This window comes from Bos indicus, chromosome 13 (assembly GCF_029378745.1).
Source record: "Bos indicus isolate NIAB-ARS_2022 breed Sahiwal x Tharparkar chromosome 13, NIAB-ARS_B.indTharparkar_mat_pri_1.0, whole genome shotgun sequence".
In the NCBI taxonomy this organism is placed as follows: Eukaryota; Metazoa; Chordata; class Mammalia; order Artiodactyla; family Bovidae; genus Bos; species Bos indicus.
In genome coordinates this window covers 78,130,761-78,147,533 of record NC_091772.1, presented here as the reverse complement: position 1 = coordinate 78,147,533, position 16,773 = coordinate 78,130,761, and the positions used below count along the sequence as shown (strand labels likewise).

The window sequence follows — 16,773 nt, the reverse complement described above, 5'->3', positions numbered from 1 at the left end:
CAGTCTTTACTTACTCTTACCCTTAGAGGGTTTAAAATACCCTCTGAGCTAAACCTCGGGTGTTAAGGTTCAAAGGGGTTTTTGAGAACAATTAGGTGACCTCAGATGTTGCAGAATGGTGGCACATAAGCAGAATCTGAACCACAGACACTTGGCCAGAGCAAAGGAGTGACTGTCCCCTTTAGACAGGACATGTATTCTCCAGTTCACGTCAGTTCTTAACACTTCCTGTTGTTTTGAGCCAGACATTTTAAAGAAATTTGCAAAGCCATGCCACTCTTCTGAGCAATTTATTTTCGCTCTTTGGAAAATATAGGTGTCTGTTATTTATCTAAACTCACAGTGGTTTGTTGTGGTTAGTTATTAAGTCAGTTAAATATTTTTACAGTTTCTCAGCTTTAATTGTCTAATTTGATAAATAACAATAGCTATAACCCACATAAACAAAGACTCTTTGAAATCTTCAGTAATTTCTAAGAGTATAAAAGGGTCTTGAGACCAAAAAAGCTGAGAACTGCTATTCAGATAGACTAAATGCTTACTGTAATTAATCAGTATATATTACAGTTATTCTGATATTTATATGTATATTCCAGCTCCTGCTTGGACTATTTCTAGACTGCCTAGTAGATACTGGCCAATCCAAAGTTTGTCATTTATTAAGCTGTTTTAATGCCTGTTTCATAATTGACTCAAACTGAATCACCCTATAAAGTCAGTATGGAAGTAACAAAAGCTGACTGTCCTCTGTGGTGCTCAGTTACTGTTCCAAATGCTAACCTAAAACAAATTTAACTTCCTCGTTTTTTTGTTGTTGTTCAGTTGTGTATGTGGGCTTTGCGTGCTTTAAGTAATTGAATGTCAAATTCACTACCTGCTTTGAAACTAATAGCAACGAGCTTGTGATATTTGGATGAAGATTTCCTAATCGGGGGACCTCCCTGGCGGTCCAGCAGTTGAGACTCTGCTTCCCCCACAGGGGGCTCGGGTTCAGTCCCTGGTTGGGAGCTAGGATCCCACATGCAAAGAGGTGTAGCCAAAAAAGTTTTTTTACAAAAAGGATTTCCTAATTAGACCTGGTTGTTAGATGAAGAGGGAACATTTACAGCCATAAGGATATTCTTTGCTAAAGTTTACAGGCGGAACAGTTACACCTGAAGTAATTAATCCAACCTGACTTTAAAGATCTGACACCAAAAAAATAGCACAATTTTTTTGGAATTTCCTCGCGCTCCAGGGGTTAAGACTTAGTGCTTTCTGGGACCTTCCTTGGCTTCAGTCTCTAAGGTCCTGCAAACTGGCGCAGCTCCCCCCACCCCCCCCACCCCCCAAAAAAAAGCCCATTTTTTTTTATCTTGCCAAAGAGAGTAAGTTGAAATAGAGGTCACATGTATAACTTCATTCAGTGATGAAGGTCTTAGCCATGGCAGCTACTGGACTTTGCTGTTGATCATTTGAACAGGGTTTGGTAACACTAAAAAACACAGACCACTTAGAGAGTTAGTCTCTTAGGGAATACCATTAGGTGAGATTCCCCCTCTCAGGAAATCCTCAGTCCTTACTTCAACCAGGTGCCAGGTAACGAAAGGCTTGGAGAACGTGAGGGAGCATGACCCGTGTGACTCACCTGGGGGAGGCGTGCGAGGCAAAGTGGATCGCAAGTGTGCTTTGGTTGACATGGTTCCTAAGTGTTTTCTTGATCAAATACCACAATCGTGGTTTTGGTTTTTTTTTTTTAAATCATAGAATATAGAAAGGGGGTTGGAGTCACCCATAATTCTTGCACCGAGAGATAATCACTGTCACCACCTGGTCTCCTTTCCAAATTTCTTAAGACGTCACTTAGCGTCTATATTAGTTTGCGAGGGCTGCCAGAACAGAGTGCCATAGACTGGGTTGCTAAAACAATGGAAATTCAAAATTCTGGAGGCTGGAAGTCCAGGATCAAGGTGTCAGCGGGTTTGATTTCTTTGACTTGCAGGTGGTTGCTTTCTCACTGGGTCCTCGTGTGGTCTTTACTCTGTACAGGTGTGCATGCCTGTTGGGCACCTGGGTTTCCTCTTCTAATAAGGACACCAGGCAGACTGAACTAGGGCCCACCCTCGTGGCCTCATTTCAGCTTAATCACCTTCTTGAAGGCTGTTTGCAGACATGGGCACATTCTGAGATGCCAGGAGTTAGGGCTCTGTGTATGAATTTGAAGGGACACAATTCAGCCCGTCACCCCGTCTGGGAACAGGTACCTCAGATATTTACCAGTCTTCCTATCAGTACAACTCTGTGCTGTAGGGATATTCATTTGTATTAGTGCGGGGTTATAAATTAACCAGGAGCAATAGCAGTGGTGAGGCACAGTGATTTTTCTCCCTGAGCCGAAGTAGTTAGGATTGTTAATGATTTAACTCTTTCTAAACAAAAGGCATTGTATTGTCTGCCTTCTTGCTTATAATATCAAAAACCTCCTTCAGTTTTGTGTTTGCTGGAGGAGACTTAATTATTCAGTGTAGCTGAATAATCCAGTTGGCTAGTCTTTGGGTGAAAAATGCTAGTGTTTTCCAAATGGACCATTCAGGAATGCTTTCAGGATTTTTCTGTTAAGTTTCAAGTACCATCTGTGCTGTTTAATATTTTTCTTCAGTCAGATGACTCTCTAGCTTATATTTATTTTTAAAAGGAACATTTTATCATTGTCATAAATGAAAAATTAGTATAATATTACCTGCCCTAAATAGGTTATTCTCAAAAATAAATACATGACTAGAGAGTGAACTATCCATTCATGTACCATCTTCAAAAAGCTTGGGGGCCATAGACGCTTCTTTGTCACACTTCGTAGGCAGCCTGCCAGCACGTCTCACCACTCAGACCTCTGAAATAGCGAGACTTCTCACCACCGTCGCAGCTGTCACCTGCGAATCACTGCCACAGCCTCCTGTCTCTGCCCTGGCTCCCCTCACTGCGCTCTTCATACAGCAGCCAGAGGGACCGCATCACTCCTGCTCACAACTCCAGTGTTTTCTTTCACAGTTGGAGCCCCTGATTTCCTACTAATCTTCCATCTCACTGACTTGGTTTCAGCTAAATTGGTATCTTTGCTGTTCTTTGGCACTCTGGGCAAGGTTGTGCTTCAGGACCTTTGCCCCTGCCTGGAAGACTCTCCCTTCAGCCACCAATAAATCATGCTCCCTATTTAAAATTGTAACTTCCCCCATCAGTACTCTCTGCTCCAGAGCACCGCCATCTGTCATATTAATAATTTACATGTATTTCCATCTAGGATGTAAGCTCCATGAGGGCAGGCATTTTTGTGTTGTTCACAGCTTATTGCCTGGTGCCTGGAAAAGTATCTGATGTCCTCAGATATTTATTCCAGTCAAATTAATAGTAGCGGGTTCTGCACTTTGGAAAATACTAAAATATAATGGAAACACCTCCCACAGCTTTGAGTCCCTCCAAGTGGGTCTTTCTTCACAGTCATCTGCGAAGTGCTGCTTGGCTCTGAAGAGTCTGGCCTTGGGGGCTCAGTAAAGAAAGCTGGTAACTTGCCTGGATCCCGAGTTTTTCCTGGAGGAAATAGTCTGAGTGCCAGGGGAGGTGGGGGACAGGTGGACAGGCCTGGTTGGGAGAGCAGCATCCCCAGCTGGCCCTGGTACCTGGACTCTGTTCTGGAAGACACCCAGAAGCAGTGCGCGCCTCAGCCTGAACTCGGGCACAGCGGCATGAACCTGGAGAGGTGTTTGTGTGCCTGCTTCCCTGAGCTGCTTGCCAGGCTTGGGGAATTTTAGAAACAGGTAAAGCAGAGAACCGGCTACCCTCCTTTAGCTTTTTCACGAGAAACTGTGACTTAAATATTTGAAAACTTTCATCCGTGCTGCCTTCACTTGACTCTTGAGTTGATGAAGGGGACACTTGTTACATGCTCGGAGTAGGGCAGCTGTTCCTTCTAAGGTAGTTTTAAGAGTCATTCCAGCAAAGGAGCACACCCTTAGACTCAGAGATGTAGAACAAGAATAAAACAAAAGAAATACCCTCTGTTCTTCCAAGGCACTTTTATCAACACTTTATTTATGGTTTTCATGTCAAACTCAGGGGGGCAAATTAGCATTTCTACTTGTAAAGCCTTTGTGACATCTGTCAGCGCTCCAGGGACGGGGGCGGGGTACTCTAGGTTCTGTCACCCAGCCGTGGTTTAGTCGCCAGCGCCCCTCCTTCTGGTGTGCTCGTCGATACAGGTAGCTTCGCGAGCAGCAAGCTTGAGGCGCGGCAACTTACAGCAGTGTTTTGCATGTAAGCATCTTTATTGTCAGGTAGAGGTAATGAGCGACTAGCTCTAGGCTTACAAGTTCCCCTGGAGTTGCTAGTATCTTGAATCTCTTTCCATTTATTTTAGGAGTAAAAGTCCCTCGCAATTTCCGACTGTTGGAAGAACTCGAAGAAGGCCAGAAAGGAGTAGGAGATGGCACAGTTAGCTGGGGTCTAGAAGATGACGAAGACATGACACTTACAAGATGGACAGGGATGATAATTGGGCCTCCAAGAGTAAGCGTCGAGCTACGGCTATAAATGTCAATGTCTTACATTCACTGTGCCTCCTTTAAAACTGTTACCTTATCACGGGAAAAGCTCACCAATGGTGTAGTTTCTGAAATGTGGCTATTCTTTTTTGACCAGTTTCAGTTTATATATTTGAACCTCCTCTGATGCTGTTTAATCCCTCTAAATGGTAAGCAAAAATCTGTTCAGACTCTTAGTGTGAATTTACGTGACGATGTAGGCAGTGAGGCTTGAGGTAATTGTACTGTTAGATGTAGTTTAGAACAAACTCTTGGGCTTATCAGATAACAAGGCTCCAGATACAGCCGGCATTCCTGAAGGCAGGGTCTAGACTGTGGAGAGCCTCCTGGGTTGTGGTTTTTATTCATCGTTTCCCAGTCCTGTCACGTATCTGTGTCCTGGTTCGTTGGGCCACTCAGCAAAGGGTCATTGCCTGCGTGGTCTGCTCTGGTCTGTTCAGGCACTGTTGAGCCCAGAGACCTTTGCAAAGAAGACAGAGACAATGGGGATGAGGAATGTGACCTCTCTTAAGCTGTGTAATTAGCACGAGTTCCCAGTCTTCGTAATGCCAGCTAACCTTTTTTTATGGCATGAAGTCAACTCCCCAGAAACATCATTTAATTCTCACAAGAGCCCGTTGTTAGGATGCTCTTGTTGTGTAGTTGCGTTCCATTTTACAGAAGCCAACTTGGAGAAGTCTGCACAGAGTCACTTAGCTGAGAATTCCCAAACCAGGTCTCACTCCAGAGCTTGTATTCCTAACTACTAGCCTATATTGTCTCCTTCCTATTTATGTTTTGAGTTTTCAGCTGTTCCCATTATAAAATTATCTAGTGTTAAGTAATAATTTGATGTGGAAGTGAAGAGATAGACTCCAGTAATGTGACACTCGTTTCAGACAAGCTGTAGGAGATTTTGAGCATAGCAGGCCCTTTCCTGGAGAAGGCAATGGCAGCCCACTCCAGTACTCTTGCCTGGAGAATCCCATGGATGCAGGAGCCTGGTGGGCTGCTGTCTACGGGGTCGCACAGAGTCGGACATGACTGAGCGACTTAGCAGCAGCAGCAGCCCTCTCCTGTGTCTGCTTGTGCTTGAGGGTGGTCAGTCGTTCTGCTCACCTTGTGCAAGGCTCTGCACTAGTTCTGGGAGGTAGAAAGACACGGGGGCTCTGGCCCTGGCTGAGAAAGGAAGCGTGTGGGGCTCGCTCAGTGTCAGGACCAGCTGTTGTTCATCTTGGATCGTCATAGGTGCTCAGGGCAAATGACTGGCTTTGCCATGTACTTTTCTGAGTCATTTTTGTGACCCTGTAGCTTTGTTTGTGGGGGGGTGGGGGTGGTTAAAAAATGTGCAATCTGTATTTACTCATTTCTTGATCTTTTTTTTTTAAATCTGTGAAAATCAGGATTTTCTGAATCTCATTAAGTACTAGGGAAAACCTGATGCAGAAGGCTTTTGTCTTCACACAGATCATTTCTTGCTGTCTCTGAAAGCCCTTAGTATAGTGATGGTTTCCTTCACTGCGTTTCATCTCTTCTTAAGAATGCTTTAGGTTTTTTGAAGATGAAAACTATTCTTCCCTCCTCTTTACTCTCCAGAACACCTGGAAATGACTCAGAATGAGGTGGTAGTTCAATAGATTTGTTAATCAACAGACCGATTTTCAGACTTGAGAGTAGTGAGGATGAACCAGCGTACAACAGTGACTACCCTAAATTACACCACGACTGGGTGTGGTGAGTGAGCACACTCAGCGGTGCCGCGGAGCCACTCAAACACATGAACAAATGAACGCTCAGTTCTGTAAAAATAGCCTATTCCACCTAAGACACTTTAGAGTACCCTGAATTTCAACTGGCCTCTTTGCAGAGGAAGCTGTTAGTGAGTAGCTGCAGTATGCAAGGTACTTCCCATATATCCTCTCCATCGTTTCTTTGTTTTTAATTGAGACATAATTCACAATGGAGAACTCACTTACCGTAGAATTACTTTTAAAGTGTTCAGTTCAGTGGGTTTTTTTAATCATATATTCAGCACTGTGCAACTGTCATTAACTTGAGGGCATGTTCATTACCCAAGAGAGAAACTCCATGCCCTTCGGCAGGCGCTCCCATTCTGCCCTCTGCCCTCGCGTTCCTCGCCCTTGACAGTCACTAATTTTCTGTCTCTCTGAGTTTGCCAATTCTGACATTTCATGTAATTGGGATCAATATGTGGCCTTTTGTGACTGGCTTTTACTTATCATGGTGTTCTCAAGGTTCATCCATGTTATAGCACTTACCAGTAGCTTTTTCCTTTTTATGGCTGAATAATATTCTTTTTTAATGGATATACCATGTTTTGTTTATCCATTAATTGATGGACATTTGAATTTTTTTCACCTTTTCCTATTACGAATAATACTGCTATGAATATTTGTGTATAGGCTCTTATGGGGACAGATGTTTTCACTTCTCTTACGTATATACGTAGGAGTGGGATTGTTAGATCACATGATAACTTTGTTTACATTTTAAGCAACTGCCAAACTGTTTTCCAAAGCAGCTGCACGTCTCACATCCTGCCAGCAGCGCATGCGGGGTGCGTTTCTCTGCATCTTTACCAATTCTTATTATCGTGTCTTTTTACTCATACACTTTCTGTTCCTTAAGGTTAAAAACAAAGACATAAAGGAACTACCTGCTTCTAGGCGCTTCCTGTGACCAATCTATTTTGTGGTTAATGTACAAGGTGTATGCTGTGCAACTGGAGTGTCAGCCTCATGATTAAAGCGTCTGAATAGAACACTGAGGAACTCCTCTCCCTGTTACATTTTTGTTGTGTTACTCAACAGAATCCTCCACCAGTATTTAGAAAGCATGTACCGAATGATGCAGCAGTCCTACTGGGGATTTACTCCTCTTTTCTTGAATGTATTGCCCCAAATCCTGTATGTACAAAATTATCTCATGCCTTATTTTCAGTACTGGCAAAATACTGGAAACCGCCTGAGTGTCTCTCAGTAGACCGTAGTATGTACTGTGTAGCTTTTCAAAGGAATGAGACAGATTTGTGTGTGCTGAAATGGAGTGATCTCCATGATACTTAAGTGGGAAAAAGGTACAAAGCACACAGAACGTGCTGTCACTTGGGGTCGGGCTGGGAGAGGGAGGCGGAGGAGGTGGACACGCTTGTGCTTCCGTGTGCTGAGAATACTTTGGAAAACAGAGAAGAAGCCCATGTCGGTGGTTGTGTTCTTCAAAAGGAATCACTCGCTAGGGCCGGGGCGGGAAGGGAGACTTATTCCCAATACCTTTTTGTACTCTTTGAGTGAGCTTTAATCATGTGAGTGTGTTAGCTATTTGAAAATAGATATGTATATATATTTTTTCTTTTTGTAAAGCAAATCTTCCAAACCTAAAAGCAAAGCTTCCTGTCCAAGTGCCCCTTGAAAAATTCGGCAAACGTATCTGTCCACGGCATTGCATGTAGAGGATTTCTGCTCTGCCCGTGGGGTGTAATGGTAGCCGGGTTACAGAGCGGAGTCTCTCGGCCTTGGCACTGCTGACGCGTTGGGCGGGTGGTTCTTCGTTTTGGAGCTGTCCTGCCACTAGCGGGTGTTAGCAGCGTCCCCGGGGTTGGGACAGCCATAAACATCCTCAGGGGCAGCCTGCTTCCCGCCACTTCGGGAGTGGGACAGGGACGGGGGTCGCCCTGGTTGAGCAGCACCGTTACACCTCTGGAGTTCTCCGTGATGGTGTTTTTATGGGTGGGTTAGAGCCTAGCTGTGTGTTCACTCACATACTTATCTAAAAGTAGACTGCGCATAATTAGGAACAAACAGAATTACAGGAGTGTGTGAAGTAAAAGGGCAGTGATCCATTCCCCGTTTCATTATACTCTCCACAGAATAAAAACTGATCATGTGGTGTGTGGTGTGTTTCTACTGGCATTTACTGTGGGTACACAAACCTAAATACATAACCATTTTAATAAAAATGAGACCTTGCTGTGCTTAATGTTTTGCAGCTTTTTTTTTTTTTTTTTACCTTAACAGACTGTGGACATCTTTCCATATCAGTATATATTGACCTGTCTCCTCCTGAAAAGCTTTCAGCTACCTGTCTGATACGTGAATATATTCTCATAGAGTTTTTCAAACAATACAGATTAAGCAGTTCACTTTGTACCATTTAATTCTTTGTGTCAGGAAAAGAGAAACCATACTAAATATTTCAACAGAGATAATTTAATATAGAAATTGATCAAATAGGTGTTGGGCTGAAACAAAGCCTACTAGGGGAACACACAGAGAAGACAGTGGCACCCCACTCCAGTGCTCTAGCCTGGAAAGTCCCATGGACGGAGGGGCCTGGTGGGCTGCAGTCCATGGGGTTGCTAGGGGTCAGACACAACTGAGCGACTTCACTTTCACTTTTCACTTTCATGCATTGGAGAAGGAAATGGCAACCCACTCCAGTGTTCTTGCCTGGAGAATCCTGGGGACAGGGGAGCCTGGTGGGCTGCTGTCTCTGGGGTCGCACAGAGTCAGACACGACTGAAGTAACTTAGCAGCAGCAGCAGGGGAACACAGATAACACTAAAAAATAACCACGGCCTGGGTCTGGAAGGCTGAGTCAGGGGACGCTAGGACCACTGAAACCTATCACTTGGAGGACAGGCACCCTCTGTTGGTCCCTGTGGGGCCCACAGAGCCGGTTGGACGAGCCCCGAAAGGCCAGAGGCTTAGCCCAGAGACAGCTCTCACTGCCAAGACGGGGGCCTTGGGCCAGAGTGACCCTGATGGGAACAGAAAGCAAAGGGGAAGGAAAGAGGGCCTCCTTTTGCCTTTTTATTTTTTATTGCAATTGTGCAGTCAACACAGCAAGTTAAGTCTTCAGCTGTACAATATTCAGGTAGTACTGTGATTGAATTCAAGAAATGAATAATTAATGCTGCCGTCAGAGGATCTGTTCCCTGACTGACGGGAACAGAGTTCTTGTGCAGAGGAAGTCTGTCTTGCCTGGTCCGGAGTGGGCTGGGCAGGTGCTGGGTAGTGAGCGATAAACCCACCTTCCCTGCTCTGCTCTGGATCCTGGCACTGGCATCTGTGAACTCCATGCTTCCTCTGTCAGCTGGCTTCCTGTCAGGCGCCAGGGGAGGGCACAGCGGAGAGCCTGAAGGGCAGGGAGGAAGCCTTGTTCCTTCCTGCTTGCCTCTGCTCTGTCTGTGCCACTCTGGTGATTGCCCTTCATCCTGGCATCAGCCGTGGGTCCCGGCCTCCAGGTTTTGGGGGTTCCTCCAGCCTTTGGGGGCACCCCCAGCATCAGCCTCACAGCAGCCCCTCCTCAGAGACCTGGGTTCAACTCTGGAGCCCTCTTCCTCCGAGCCTCTAGATCGGATCAGCTACAGCTTTCTTCCCTTGTCCCCCAGCCTTCAGGGGTAAAAAAGGCAATAACCCTGAACTAACACAAAGGTAGTATCTGCTCCCTGCAGTCCTCACCTCTGTGTGTGTTCAGGTTCCTCTTTTAAAACTTTTCAGTCCAGTGGTACCTGTTTAACCGATTTCCTGTATTAAATTCTTTGTTAAAATACCTAGTGTGGTGTCTTTTTTCCCAAGCTTTTCCCTAATTTTCAAATCCCCACCTTCATGCCCAGATTCACTGTGAGCAATAGTTTGACATGTCTCCTCCCACTCCTCCTCCTGTACATTACTGCCTGTTGGTGGCCTCCGTCATGGAGATCCTCTCAGGCTGTACCCTGCCTCCCGTTTAGAGGCCCCAGCCTTTATTCTGACAGCGTATGCCCATCTTGTACGCTGAGCGCACCTGTCATGTAACTGCAGCATTTGAACAGTTACAGATGCCTGATGCTGGGGATAAGAAGTGAGGGAAAGGGAGTCAACGGCTGGCTGCCCTCTTGCTGTAACTGCAGGATGGTGCTCCTGCTTACCAGGGAAGAAGGCAGGTAGGGGGAAATCCTGAGTTGAGCTTTTGTTACAGGTTGGGGTCGCTGTGAAGTGGATGTGAAAATCTTATATGGGAATATTATGCCTTCTGAATCTTAAAATATATGTTCCAGTTTTTAAGCTAGGGACGGGCCACTATTTTAGACGGAATGTTTTCAAGCCTTTAAATCACCTTTCTTACTGTGCTCCCCGCAAAGGCCGCTAGATGTCACTGTTCACACAGGAGCCGTTTCTTGTGCAGCACGGGGTGCAGTGGGCACGGGGCGCGGGTGAGGGCCCCGGAGGAGGCCGGTCTCCCCCACGGGGGCCGGTCCGACCGGGAGGTGTCAGCCACGCTTTGGTGTGGTCTTCAGACACGCAGGTGATGATGACGCAGCTGCACATGAGAAAACCGTGAGCAGCCTTCTGTTTCACACGGTGCTTGAACTGGGTCTCAGAGGCTGGGGTGCTTCGGGTGGGGGTCAGCGCTCTAGGCAGAAAGAACCGCCTGGAGAAGGGGGCGCGCTCCGCCGCTCAGCGGGCGGAAGTGTCAGGGAGCCGTTCCCTGCCGTGAGGTGGGACTCGTCGGTGTTTCTCAGCGGAGGCTCGGTTGGCGCTCGGAGAAGGACCGTTTCTCCTGGGCAGGTCTGGCGTCCTCGGCCCCCCGCCACCTCCTCAATGCCGGGCATCTTGGGTGGTCCTAAAGGCAGCAGGGACGGAGTGCCCGTGGCTGAGATCCCTTCCCAGAGCGCGACCCCGGTGCTGAGGAGTGGGAGGCGACCCTTGTGTCTGTGCCCACCCGACCTTGTGCCTGAGTTCAAAGTTCTCTAGAGTTGCCTGTTGTTTACTCTGTACGTGGCGGTGTTTAGTGCCTCGGCTGATGGTCCCTTCGTGAGTAGACATCGGTGTGACTTCCCAGAATGAAGGATGCCTCTTACACTTCGTTTCCCAGGGTGTAGACACATGAACGTAAAAGCAAGTCCATCTGATTGCGCCTAATGATACCAGCTTAAGACTTCAGTGACCCTAGCTTAAATTTCCTGGCTTCTTTATATTCCCCCAAAGCCGAGATTCATGGGCGCTAGTGCAGGGACCGATCACGACTAACTTACAAACCGCGAGCAGACTCTATGGTGGCAGTAGACACAGCAGCTCTGCAGCAGGAATAAATGGGGAATAAATGGGGTTTCAGAAGTTGTGCATTTTTTTAATTCTTTGTAATTGCCTGACATGGCTATACCTTCTTTTTTTTTTTTCCAGACAATTTATGAAAACCGAATATACAGCCTTAAAATAGAATGTGGACCTAAATACCCAGAAGCACCCCCCTTTGTAAGATTTGTAACAAAAATTAATATGAATGGAGTTAATAGTTCTAATGGAGTGGTAAGTTGTTTCTGCTGCCCCTCCTTGTCCCCTGGGGTTCCCCAAAATTCTTTGTGCTCGAACGTCAGGGGCACTCGGGGCCTGATTCCGTTTGTTCCTTGATTCTTGGATGACGACGTGCTGCAGGACGCACACGTGCTGTTTGGAGTGAGGGCCTGTTTCCCAGTTGTGTTTAAGCACAACTTGTGCGGCGTTTGCTCTGGGCTGTTACCGCTCAGCCTGTGCCGGTCACTTTGAAACGAGCGCGCCTTCAGCCTCCCTGCTACACCCCCAAGAGGTAGAGGCGGAGAGGGGAAAGACCGCCCCCAACACCATGCTTCTCTCCGTGGGACTTAATTGTGCACCACAGGCATATAATACTTTTTCCTGGTAATGGCCTTGCTTTCTTATTTTTGCCACTGTTTTCACTGCCATGAATGGAGACCAGTCTTGTTTGCCGTAAGCAGGCACTGATGGGGACACACCAGTAAATGCTGTAAAAGCGGAGCAGGGGCGGCAGATTGCCCCCTGCCGCGCGCTGAAGGCTCTCGAGCCTCTAAGGCCGCTGTCCTGGCCAGGGGAGAGCAGGAGCCTTAGAGGGTGCTTGCGTGCTAGCATCACAGGAGCTTCTAAGCCCTCTGTTTTGAGGTATTCAGAAGACTGGAATGGAAGCTGAGAAGAGCTGAGCCTGTTGCTCTGGTCAGTGTTACCTCTGAGGCCCACCTGATGTCCTGAACCCAGGAGAAGTTCCCATTTGGAGGCGTTTCTCCAGGGAGCGCTGCACTGACTTGAGGGAGCATGGCTTGGGCAGGCCCTGGTCTGCAGAGCCCTTGCCTTGCTCTCCCTACTGCCCTGAGCTGTGGCCGCCATGTGGGCACAGAGTAGGGGAGGATAGGCCCTGAGCATCACCCGCCACTTGGGCACAGAGTAGGGAGGACAGGCCCTGAGCATTGCCCGCCACCTGGGCATGGAGTGAGGAGGACAGGCCCTGAGTGGTGGCCGCCACCTAGGCACAGAGTGGGGAGGACAGGCCCTGAGCAGTGGCTGCGGCTGGCCCAGCAGGCGAGGCCGTCGTTTCACAGCCAGTTGAGTCTCACCAGGTGTCGGTGCCTCGTCTGTAAGAGCGGCTTTTACTTATCCGTAATTTCCTCCTTCCAGACCGTGAGGGTTTGGGACCCAACAAGGGAAAAGCAGACTAACGGGAGGGAGGGAATCCTGTGGGCATTCCGCATGTCAGATCCTGCTGGGTGATCAGCGTGTTCCACCTAAAAAATGCTTCTTACTCACTTTTCTGCTGTAGCTTAGCTCCAGCACACAGCATTCCTTTTGTTTGAGAGCCTGACAGTAATTTGTTTTATCTTTGCCTTTCTGTAGGTGGACCCAAGAGCCATATCAGTGCTAGCAAAATGGCAGAATTCATATAGCATCAAAGTTGTCCTGCAAGAGCTTCGGCGCCTAATGATGTCTAAAGAAAATATGAAACTCCCTCAGCCGCCTGAAGGACAGTGTTACAGCAATTAATCAAAAAGAAAAACCACAGGCCCTCCCCTGCCCCCATTCGATTTAAACAGTCTTCATTTTCCACAGTAGTAAATTTTCTAGATTCGTCTTGTAGACCTCAAAGTACTGGAAAGAAAGCTCCCATTCAAAGGCAGTTTATCTTAAGATGCTGTAAATGATACTAATTTTTCTGTCCATTTGAAATATACAGGTTGTGCTGTAACAAATCACCTGTCAAGCGTAACCACTGTCCACATAGTTGAACTTCTGGGATCAAGAAAGTTATATTTAAATTGATTCCCATCCTAACCGGTGGGGCACATCTAACTCAACTGTGAAAAGACACATCACACAATCACCTTGCTGCTGATTCCATGGCCTGGGGTCTCTGCCTTCTCCCCCCTCCCCTCCCCCTCCCCGCAACAGCCCTCCAGCTCGGGGTGGCTTAGTAGAGGACACATGAAGGTTTCAGGTCACAGCCTGGGGGACACTGCTGGCGTGTGGGCTGCTCTGTCCGCATCCCTGGTCTCTCTCTCTAAGTCTTAAGTGATGCCCCCCCTTCCAAGCCATCAGTCCTGCTCCCCCCACCCTCCACTGCTGCCCTTGGCCGAGGCATAGATTGTAACCCCTCTGCTTCCCTCTGAAATTGGCCTTTGGTGAGGAATTCAGGGCTTTCCCCATATCTTCTCCCCCCACCTTAATTGAGGGGTGCTGCTTTTTCCTTCCTCCTCCTCAAGTCCCTTTGCACCACCACCACCCAACACTTTCCATGACGCTTCCTTGCTTTGGCCAGAAGCCATCAGGTAAGGTTGGAAAGAGTCTCTGACCTCCCCTCATTTAGCCTTGGAACCACAGTTTACTCTCCACCAGCCTGGGAAATGAATATTGGGTTCTCAGCCTTGCCACCCTCTGCTGCCATCATCAGCTGATGCGTTTCTTTAGCTCAGGTTTTGATAAGGTGAAAAGAACAGTCACCAGGGTTACTCAGACCTGCCAGCTCGCGACCTCCTTGGTGGTTAAACTTGGAGAAAGGCCACAGAAGACACTTGTAAGCACACACGACCCCTCTGAATGAATTGTTTTCTTTTCCTGTAAAGGCTTTGGCTTTTTAAAATTGAAGTTTTAAACAGGGCTCTCATTGGGTCATCCTTTCAGTCCATTCGGGTCTAGTTTGGAAGCTGACAACTGGAACAAAAAGAACCTTGAATTCGGTGCATACTTTGGTTTTGGTGCTGCTGCTTCTCCCAGTCCTCAGCAGGGATTACGAAAGACCTCGGTGTGCACGGCAGATCCCCGAAATTCCTGGCAAATCGCTGCGTTTTTCCACTTTTCTGTTCAGGACCACTAAATGCTGAGATGTGGATGCATACGAAATAAAATCAATTCATTGTGTTCCAAGGGTTTTTTCTGTTTGTTAGTGTCTGTGTAAAATCACCTTTTGAAGCAGCAACTATCAAGTCTGAAAAGCAATTGGTGTTTCCATTAATCTTTTTCTGGGGGAAACCTTAGTTCTAAGGATTTAACATCCTGTAAGTAAAGTTTAACATAACAGTATTCCATAAGCAGCCTTTTTATTGTCAGACCATTGCCTGATTTTAATATAATAAAAAGAAGTGTGCGTTAATATTTAAGAAGCTGTGCTCTTCTTCCTCAGCATATACTTTATTCAGGATTAGAATTTAATGTCTTAGATGCTTTGGTATTCAACTTGACTTCCAAAAGCAGGGGCCGGGGAACTTTTTCTACAGTGGGTCCAAGTTAGTAAACATTTAGGCTTTTTTTTTTTTTTTTTTTCCTTCTGGCTTGTGAGACCTTGGGTTGCACCCAGGCCCTCAGCAGTGAGGGCAGAGTCCTAACCACTCGACGGCCAGAGAATTCCCAACTATCTAAGCTTTATTGGCCAAGAGGCAAAATCAAATTATGTGTGTGTTTATTTAACGAGAAAACAAAATTTCCACAATTTTTGGATGAAATTCAAAACATAATTGAGTACAGTTCTTTATGATGGTAACAGGTACACTGAGAAGAATGGAATGCTGTTTTTTAGGGGATAACATGTAATTTGGATTCAAAGTTAGTATTCCCTGTTATCAGATCAGTTGCAGATGTTCCTCTGTATAGATCATTCCTCTTGAGGGGCCAAACAGAACTGGGCAGCAGACTGGATCTGGCCCATGGACCATAGTTTGCCGACCCGTCTTAAAAAACAAGCAGGAGTAGGGTTTTCCCTTAGATTTAAAATGTTGCTTTGTGAAGCTCGAGGTATTAAGTCTCTGCTGGTAACAACTGTTAGTACCATGTAGCTGGGTTTCCTTGTCTGTTGGATGGAGAAGAAACACACAGCTCTCCCCTGTGTTTCTAGCATTTGAAACAGTTTTGCTCGGATGGACCGTGTGTCTGCCAGCCACTGTGAGGGGTGAGGACGTGTCCGTGACTCAGAATTGCGCTCCCTGCCGTGGTCCCAACCACCAGCCGGCACCACCCGGGTGTCTGTGCCAGGAGCCAGAGCAGACGTCGCAGTGACTGCCTGGAGGGAATCGGGTGGCTCACAGCGGGCCACCTTCCAGAAAGGGCTGCCAGACTTTCTGCTAAAGGTCCTCATGAGCCCGTCCTCTGGAGTGAGCTGCTGCCTCAAGCTCCCCTGAAAGGGGGTCGGGCCAGGGACGTCTGCGGGCTCCTCACTCTCAGTCAGCTCACAAGGGAGAAAGAGGAGGGGAGCTGCTAAAACTACTTCAGAACGCTGCTGGGACACCCCGAAGCAGATTCAGGGCCAAGTCTACAAGTGCGGGGACCTCCAGACAGGAAAGCGGAGGCTCCGCACCTGGTACCTCCTTGGTGGCTACAGGGAACTGTGCCTAGAGCCTCGGGACTCATCTGGAGCCTCCTGTCACAGCCTCCAGTCTGGTCTGTGGTTACATCCCACAGTCGTGCGATCTGCCCCTCATCTTGGCCGGTGCGTTCACGGTGGTCTCAAGCTTACGGCCTACACGGAGGGCGGAGAGGAAGCGCTCTTTCGAGGTGCAGAGAGCACTTCTTCAGCAGGGCGGCCCCGATCCCAGTCCCTGCCAGGTCCTTGCCCATGAGAGAAGGTCCCTCCGCGGTCACTGTTCACAGTGTGGAGCTGCAGGCCCTGACAGTGCCGGGGAGGGAAGCAGCCCCCTCGACTGACCAACAGCAAACCAGCGAGGGGTCTCCGCTGCCCCGTGACCCCTGCCCACGACCTTGTGGGGAGGGCAGTGCCCTTGAGCTGCTTCTCTGCTGAGATAGCTCTGGGGCCCTGGGTGGGGGTGGGTGCGGGGGTACTGGCACCCTGCTGCGTCCGGCTGTGAAGCAGTAACATGGGTGGTGTCCGGTCAGCCCCGGCCGTGCCAAGGGCCCGCTCCTCTGGCTGGCAGCCAGCCAGTCCTGCTGGGCCTCTTGCCCTTCCCACC

The 16,773-nt window shown here is 47.7% G+C and overlaps 1 protein-coding gene across 5 annotated transcripts in view; it reads left to right on the top strand.

Annotated features, from left to right (window-relative positions):
* UBE2V1 (ubiquitin conjugating enzyme E2 V1) overlaps window positions 1–14,740 on the top strand; it is a 28,008-nt gene extending 13,268 nt beyond the window's left edge. For 2 of the 5 annotated variants that reach the window (XM_019972571.2, XM_070801872.1), the window contains exons 2-4: window positions 4,391–4,539; window positions 11,738–11,863; window positions 13,217–14,740. In XM_019972571.2, the coding sequence (XP_019828130.2) occupies window positions 4,391–4,539; window positions 11,738–11,863; window positions 13,217–13,363 (422 nt within the window). In that variant the 3' untranslated portion in view covers window positions 13,364–14,740. Of the gene's footprint in view, window positions 1–4,390; window positions 4,540–4,573; window positions 4,724–11,737; window positions 11,864–13,216 lie in introns of those variants that run through there. The other 3 variants (XM_070801873.1, XM_070801871.1, XM_019972572.2) reach the window with 2 other exon arrangements.
* Window positions 14,741–16,773: the final 2,033 nt, after the last annotated feature.